The following is a 7,977-nucleotide window of genomic DNA, read 5'->3' as shown; positions in this document are numbered from 1 at the left end:
GATCCCAGGACCCCGGGATCATGACCTGAGCCGAAGGCAGACGCTTAACGACTGAGCCACCCAGGCGCCCCAGTATTAGTTCTTATATCAACATAGTTGTAAGATAATCACATTTAGTACTTTTTTATGGACAAGACCCACGAGACAAAAGCGTCTAGGACCCAGGAAATTCATAATGCGGCTCTACTTGACCCATTTTGCAGCGGGGAAACGTTTGGCCAGGGGTCCAGGTTGGGGTACACGGGAGCGACACACCCCCAGGCGCTGGGGACTCTCCTTGGTGGGGCTGAACAAGGAACCTCCGTGGGGTGCGCGCACCACCTGCCGGGCACCTGCGGGGCTGCAGCGAGGGGCGGGGCCAGCACCGGTGCGCTGGCTCCCACAGGAGACCGCCAGGTGGCGCCGCATCACCTGAAAACAAGATTCCCTGGCCAGACGGGGAAACTGAGGCCCGCGAAGTTCATTTTCTCCTCTGTAGCTTCTTTTGAATGCTCTACGGTAGAATTGCTAGATAAATACGGGATTCGCAGTTAAATTTTAAGTGTGTCACAATTATTGCACAGGACCTTATACTAAAAAGCTTTCCAGGGCGCCTGTGTGGCTCAGTCGTTAAGGGTCTCCCTTCGGCTCAGGTCATGATCCCGGGGTCCTGGGATCGAGCCCCGCATCGGGCTCCCTGCTCGGCTGGAAGCCTGCTTCTCCCTCTCCCTCTCCCCCAGCTTGTGCGAATGCTCACTCTTTCTCTCTCTCTCAAAAATAAATAAGAGCTTAAAAAGCTTTTCATTGCTTATCTGAAATTGAAATTAGCCCCTTCCCCTACCGGCCCAGACCCCCCAAGGTTTATCCCTATCCGGTGGCCCTGGGGCATATCCCACTCCTTCTCAGATTGAGTGTGCTGCCTGGCGCCCAGTCTGATGACTAAGAACAGTCATAGTAATGGAATAATACACTGGAAAAATCTCCTCCTACCTTGGACCATGTCCCTCCTTGCTTACAAGCCCCCACGGCTCCCATCACCACCAGGAAAGACCCAACTCAGACCCCTGCAGCTGGCAATCTTCCCACTTCACCCTCCTCTGGCCACACAGGCCTTCTGGCTGTTCCTCAAACCCACTAGACATTTCCTGCCTCAGGGCCTTTGCACTCTCTGTACCCTCCATCCCTTTTGCTCTTCCACCATCTCCAAGCTGCATTCACATTTCCCAGACTCCCCTGTGCCAGGAAGCCTTCCTGGACTCTCCCCCACCAAGGTCAGGCTCCCAGTCACTCACGCAGGGCTCACGGGTGTCTTTCCTAACCCTCATTACTGCAGTCACTTTGCATCTCCCCAGATAGTTTGCCCCCCCTGTCCACGACCAGACAGGGGCTCTGTAGAGGTTGCTCCTTGTCACCGCTGGGGCCTGGCCCCCAGTGCAGAGCCTGGCACACGGGAGGGGCTCTGAAAACAAGATCCAGCTGAACAGGCTCCGAACGACTCCTCTTCCTGGACCTCCCTTTCAACCTTTTAACTGTGTGTTTTTCTGAGCTCATGGTAAATCCTAATACAAACTTCAGTGAGATTTTGCAAAATCGTACTACAGTATCACCAGAAGTCAGCATCGATCCGATCCGCCCACCTTATTTGGATTTCCCCATTTTTATGGGATAGAAGGGCCCCATCACGAGGGTCCCTCATGTTGCCCACCCTCCTGCCTCACCACCCCTACACCCTTACCCTGGCAGCCACTCATCTCTTCTCCATTCCCATAATGTCCTCATCACAAGGCTGCTGTTAGGTGGACTCACACATCACGTAACCTTGGGGGGGGGGGGGTCTTTTTGTCCCACGTGATTCTGGGAGATCCAACCCAGGGGCCGTGTGTCTGCACGGGGTGTCCACGACTGCGTACTCCTGAGTGCTGTTCCGTGGGGCGGACCGATCTGTTTGCCCAACCACTCAGCGGTTGTAGGACACGCGAGCTCTTTCCAGCATCGGCTGCCACAGGTAAAGCTGCTGGGAGCATATGTGAACAGGTTTCGTGTAATAGGACTTTTCATTTCTCTAAGACGAAGGCCCCAGAGCCCCCTCTTTACCTTCTTTTTTAAAAATGCATTTTCCCAGTGGCACCTGGGTGGCTCAGTCATTAAGTGTCTGCCTTCGGCTCAGGTCATGATCCCAGGGTCCTGGGATCGAGCCCCGCATCGGGCTCCCTGCTCAGCGGGAAGCCTGCTTCTCCCTCTCCCACTCCCCCTGCTTGTGTTCCCTCTCATGCCGTCTCTCTCTTTCTCTCTGTCAAATAAATAAATAAAATCCTTTTTAAAAAAATTCATTTTCCCAAAAAATAAAATAAAGAATAAAAATTCATTTTTTCCTGCAGAAAAGGTGCCACTCCCTCTGCACACGTCTCTTCTTTTAGCCCCCACAACACACTTGGTCATTTATCCCACAAATATTTACTCAGCCCTACTGTGTGCGGGGCCCTGGGACACAGTGGGGACTGAGTCAGACAGGCAGCCAGCAGGTGCAACGGGAGGACATCAGGGTTGTGATGGGGGAGGCGTGGGGCACATGGATGAGAGGGTCCCCGGAGTGCTTCCCAGAGGAGGAGGCAGCTGAGCTGAGACCCGATGGGTGAGTGAGGACAGCCGGCACAGCAGAGGGACCTGCGTGTGCAAAGGCCCAGAGGGCAGAGGGATGGCACCAGTTCAAGCAGCTGCCGAGAGACCATGAGTTGGGAGGGTGGGGGTGGGGGCGGGCGGGGCTGGCAGGGCCTGCGGGCAAAGGGGGAGAATTTCATCCTCTTATCCCGCCCAGTCTGGAGGCTAGTGTTGGACGCAAGAACGAGCAAGCTTCAGGGGCACCCGGCTGGCTCAGTCAGTGTGAGTGTGTGACTCTTGATCTCAGGGTCATGAGTTTGAGCCCCACGATGGCCGTGGAGCCCACTTAAAAAAAAAAAAAGAACCAGTAAGCTTCAGGCCGATGTCAAAATGGCCCTATGTTTTGGCTTCTTGGTCTCACAGTAACATCTCTGCCAAGTTGGATTGTTTGGAAGCCCGTGATGTCCCCAGATAATCTGGGAGGGCTGGGGCCCTCCCAGAGACGGGCGGTTGCCCTGCGGGGTGAGTAAGCCTCAGCCTGCAGGGCTGTTGGGGGCTGAACCAATTGCTGAACCAATCCCACCCACCCGCCCACACACAGCCACACCCAGGCGGCCTCTGGGTGGGACTCGGACCGCTCCCAGGATTCAGGGTGGAAAAGCGATGTGGTGGGACTTCTGAGCCCAGGCCTCCAAGCCCTTGAAGCGGTGCCTCTTAGAAGCTCTGCCAAGGGATGAGTCTGACTGTCCCCAGCCCACCAGGCTGGGAAGAAGCCCGAGCGGCCGCACCGAGGCATGAGATCAAAGCCTTCTCGGGCCTCCTGGTCCAGCTGAGCCCGGTCATCCCCCAGAATGGCGAGTGACAGTCTGCGGCTGCTGGGCCACCTTCTGCTTTGGGGTGGTTTGTTGTGGAGCCTCAGTCCTGCTCCTCACGCGGGCAGCTCCGTGCTCCCGGGAGGACCTGTTTACTCAGTGACGCCCACCATTTCGCCAGCAGGACTCTGAACACTTGCCAGGCAGTAGCGCTAAGACCCTTTTTCTGCCATTTTAAAGCGCACACAGTGTTCACATTTTAATATTTCTGGAAAATGGGATGAAGCTTACAGTGTTACCATTGCAAGGCAGTGTGTGAAAAATGTCTGTTGATGCTTTGGGGGAAAGTTCCAGAGAGTGCCAGTATCCAAGTGTCTTCAATTTCAGGAAATACAGAAATAACTCATTACCATATCAATAGCAGCAAATTTGTACGGAACCATCAGGAGGACAAGACGTTTTCACTGTGATTATGTTGCACAGAAATAAAGACATTAATTATAACCATATAGTAGCAGCTGCTGTTCAAGCAGCCCCTGTCCCAGAGGGGCCCAGCTCTATCCCCCAGAGTTGGCCCAGAGAGGGGCAGCGCGTTCCCTCAGGACACACAGCCTGTGGGCTCCCTCGGGACACAGGCCGGGCTCCCTGGCGTCTGGGTCCTGGCGGTCGCGGGGTGGGCGGCCAGGCGGTGCAACTCCGTGTGGGGGGCGGTGGGGTCTGAGGGTCCAGACCCCCGGTGCTGCGGGGGCCGCCGGGGAGCGCAGGGGCAGACCCGGAGGAAGGCCTGACGGAAGTGGGAGCCCAGGAATGCGTAGAGCAGCGGATTCAGCGCGGAGTTGCTGTAGGACATGCAGTGTGCCCAGATCTTGAGCGCGTAAGCAGCGTAGCTGCGCGGGTGCCAGGCGCCCGCTGGGCCCACCGCCTGCAGCACCAGGAACAGCTGGATGGGGCCCCAGCAGGCCGCGAAGAGCAGGACCACGGCGGCCACCAGCCTGGAGACCCTGGCCCGCACGGCGCCAGCTCGCTCTGCCCCCAGCTGCCCCTGGGGGATGGAGGAAAGGCTATAGGCTGGCGGGGCAACCCGTCGGAGCTCCCCTCCATTTTATTTATTTGTTTTGTTTTGTTTTTAAGCTCTATGCCCAACGTGGGGCTTGAACTCACGACCCCGAGGTCAAGAGCTAGCCAGGCACCCCCAGAGCTCCCCCTCTTGACCCCTGCGCATTCTCCCACTTTGCCAGCTCCTCAGAGTCCTCCAGGCGGGCCTCCCGCCCGCGCAGCAGCTCACCTGCAGGGCGCCGTCGGAGGCCGCGGAGCGCACGGCCGGGCGGCCCAGGTGGCGCAGCATGGCCCCGTAGCAGGCGCAGGTGACGGCCAGCGGCAGCAGGTAGAGGGCCAGCAGGTTGTAGAGAGCGAAGGCGCGCTCGAGGGCGCGGCTGGGGAAGACCTCGCTGCAGTAGGTGCGGGGCCCCGGCGAGAGGCGGTGCAGAGCGAGCACGGGCGCCGACACGGCCGCAGAGCCTGGACCACAGGGCAGCTTGAAGACCTTGCCCGAGGGCCGAGGGTGCCAGGAGGCCAGGACCCTGGTCCCCCCCGGGTGCCTCCTCGGGCAGCGTCACCGAGCGCCTCCCAGGCGCGGGGAGCCCTCAGGGTGCGCGCCTTGGGTGGCTCTTCACAGGCAGCGATATTGAGCCCACTTCCCAGATGCACGCACGACTGAGGCCCGGACAGGGGCAGTTGGGGGTGGGGGTGGGGGCGCCCAGGGCACAAAGACTTGTCCTCCCATCCCCGTGCGGCCCTCGCGCTGCACTCACCCACCCAGATGCCGAGGCTGACCGCCAGAGCCAGGCGGGGCGTGCGCCGGTGCAGGGCGCGCAGTGGGAACACGGTCACGTACCAGCGGTCCACGCTCATGGCGGTCAGAGTGGCGCACGTGGCCTGAACCGAGACCTGCGAGGGCCGAGAGCTGGGCGTTTCTCCCGGTGTTCGGTCTGGGGCCTGCCCCGTCTGCGCCCACCCTGCGGCTCCCCCCAGATGTCCAAACACGCAGGCACAAACGGGACGTGTCCTGGGAAGGTCTCCAGGGGCCACGGCTTGAAGGGGCAGGAGAGTGGGACACCAGAGAGGATGCCAGGATAGTGGAGGTTTGAGGGGGCCATTTGCGGTCCGCTGAGACCCGGGACTGAGAGAGGGAGAGGCAGAGCCATCCTAGGATCGCGGGACGGGCGGGGCAAGAAGCCGCAGGGCTCAGATCGCCCTCTCTATGCCCACCTCCGTATCCCGCATCCCTATCCTTATCTCTCGCAACTGCGGGGTCCTCCCCACCCGGCCCCGTCCAGGCTCCACCTCTTCCTCGGCCCCGCCCCACCCGCGGTCCAGCCCGCCCACACCCAGACTCCGCCCCTTGGCCCTCCCCTCCCCCACCCACCAGCCCGCGCACCTGCTGCATGTAGTTGACGAACTTGCACATGAAGTCTCCCAGCACCCAGGCGGGCAGCGGGTAGAGCAAGGCCGTGAAGGGCACGCAGCACAACAGGAAGGTCACGTCCGTGGCCGCCAAGTTGGCTGCAGGCGGGGAACGCACGGGGGCTTCAACCACCCAACGCCCCTGGCCCAGCCCCCTGGTCTTTGCATTTCTCCGAGTAACCAGCAGGACCGCTGGTGGGAAGGCCCCCGACACCTTGGGCAGAGAATTTGGGGCACCCCCCAGTCTCCCACTTTTACACTGCAAACATCCCCCCAGCACGGGCTTCATTAGCCATTCAAGCGTCAGTCCGCGCTGCTCACCCCCTGTCTGGGCTGGAAGAGCCTGAGCAGGCCCCTGCCTCGCTGGGCTTCAGTCTCCCCGTCTGCAAACTGGAGACGGCGTGCTAGCCCACCCGTCACATCGAATAGAGAAAACTGAGCACTCACCTGTGCGAGGTAGGCCGGCCCATCACACAAATGTCTGAACCGAGCCATGGGGGCAAAGGTCGCAGACTGGGGTCCCGCAGCCCCTCCCCGTACTTCTGTTCATTGGACACGGTGTTATAAGAGCCACATTTTAATCAGACACCGTCCTCAAGTGGCAGGGCCGAGCTCTCCGTGGGCCCTTGTCCAAGCTCCCTTTGAACTACCCCGCATGGAACCCTCGCCCGCAGAGCTCTGGAGCTCTAGCCCAAGATAGCAGGGACAGCAGGGACAGCAGGGAGAGGACCTGTGTGGAGGAGCCACGACGCGCCGCTACGGGGCGCCCCGGCCCCTCTCCTCTCGCGGGGACCCCCGGAGCCGCAGGCAGGCACCGTGCAGCTCACCTATGTAAAAGTTGGTCACCGTCCGCATCTGCTTGTGGCGGCAGATGACGAAAATGACAAGAGAGTTCCCTGCCAGGCCGAGCAGCATCAGCGCGGCGAAGAACAGCGGCACGAGCCAGGCGTCCACGGGCCGCGGCTCGGGGTCCGGGCCGTCCGAGGCGTTGGCCAGCGCCCCCCAGGACGCGTTGGGCGCCGACGTGGCCAGGGCGCTCATGGCTTCTCCGCCCTCTTCCTCCTGGCCGCCCGCCGGACTGCGCCCCGGGATCGCCGCGGGGACCCTCCTCCTGGCCGCCCGCTGGGGACACGCGGGCGGAGCCCGGGGAAGGGTCTCGGCTGGAGGCCACCGGGTCTGGAGGGCGACTCCGCTGGGCTGGGCAGCTTCTCTGCTCCCGACGCAGCCCCTCGAATTTATACCCTGCTGCCCGCCCTGTCCCCGCCTTCCGGCCTTCGTGCTGCCGCTGGTCACTCCCTCTCCTTCCTGCGCGCCCCCCATTCACACGCACAGCAAACTTCTCCCTCTTTCCTCTCCTCGCACAGTCCGCGAGCGAGCGCACAGGCTGGAGGAGGGGCTTGGGGGGCCAGGGGAGAGGGGTAAGCTGCGTGGAGACTTCTGTGGGCCCCAGAAGGACGATCCTAACAGGAGGTAGAGACTCAGAGAGAGGACGGGCAAACAGCCCGGACCAAAACACAGACGCAAGAGTAGGCACCTTGTTAGTGGCCATGACTTTGACCTGTTAAGTGGCTGGGGCTCCAGATGCAAGGTGGGGCATTGGAGAGCCATGGACGGCTCAGAGCAGGGCAGGGCTGCCCAGGATCTAGCGGTTAGAAGACGCCTGGTCTTAACTCAACCTCACTAGGACTCCCTTGCTGTAAATGGAAGAGTCCGCCCCCCACCTAACTGGCAGCGGATAGCAGATACTCCCACTGGGAACATGGGCACCTGTGCCCTGGTGGTAGGAACCAGGTGGAGGGCAGTTTGCAAGGACACTGTTGGCCCCCCATCCAGAAATGGACCCCAGATACTACCCACGAGGCATGCCTCAGTGTGCCACGATGTTCCTGCTATCACGGAGTACCACGCAGAGACAAAAAGATGCCACTGTTGACGAAAACACGACTAAGAGGTGGGGGAGGGGAGAAACGGGGAAACATGCCTGGCATTGAGGCACACCAGTCGTCTCCAGTGGGAGTGCAGAGCCTTGGAGAGGGGGTGTTCCCCGTTCACCCTCTTTCCACCTTCAAAATGGTCTAGAAAATCAGAAAGGGAATGAGGAACAGCTTAGGATGAGGAGACCCAA

General features: G+C 60.4%; 1 protein-coding gene across 1 annotated transcript; it reads right to left on the bottom strand.

Annotated features, from left to right (window-relative positions):
* Window positions 1-3,987: 3,987 nt before the first annotated feature.
* KISS1R (KISS1 receptor) lies at window positions 3,988-6,893 on the bottom strand. The gene is made up of 5 exons (XM_032394552.1): window positions 6,680-6,893; window positions 5,827-5,951; window positions 5,201-5,336; window positions 4,675-4,907; window positions 3,988-4,431 (listed from the first exon to the last, which is right to left on the bottom strand). The coding sequence occupies exons 1-5, from the start codon at window positions 6,891-6,893 to the stop codon at window positions 3,988-3,990; spliced, it is 1,152 nt and encodes a 383-aa protein (XP_032250443.1).
* Between the last annotated feature and the right edge of the window lie 1,084 nt (window positions 6,894-7,977).

This window comes from Phoca vitulina, unplaced genomic scaffold, assembly GCF_004348235.1.
Source record: "Phoca vitulina isolate PV1807 unplaced genomic scaffold, GSC_HSeal_1.0 scaffold81, whole genome shotgun sequence".
Taxonomy (NCBI): Eukaryota; Metazoa; Chordata; class Mammalia; order Carnivora; family Phocidae; genus Phoca; species Phoca vitulina.
The sequence above is the reverse complement of the archived record's forward strand: the minus strand, read 5'-3'. Positions and strand labels throughout refer to the sequence as shown.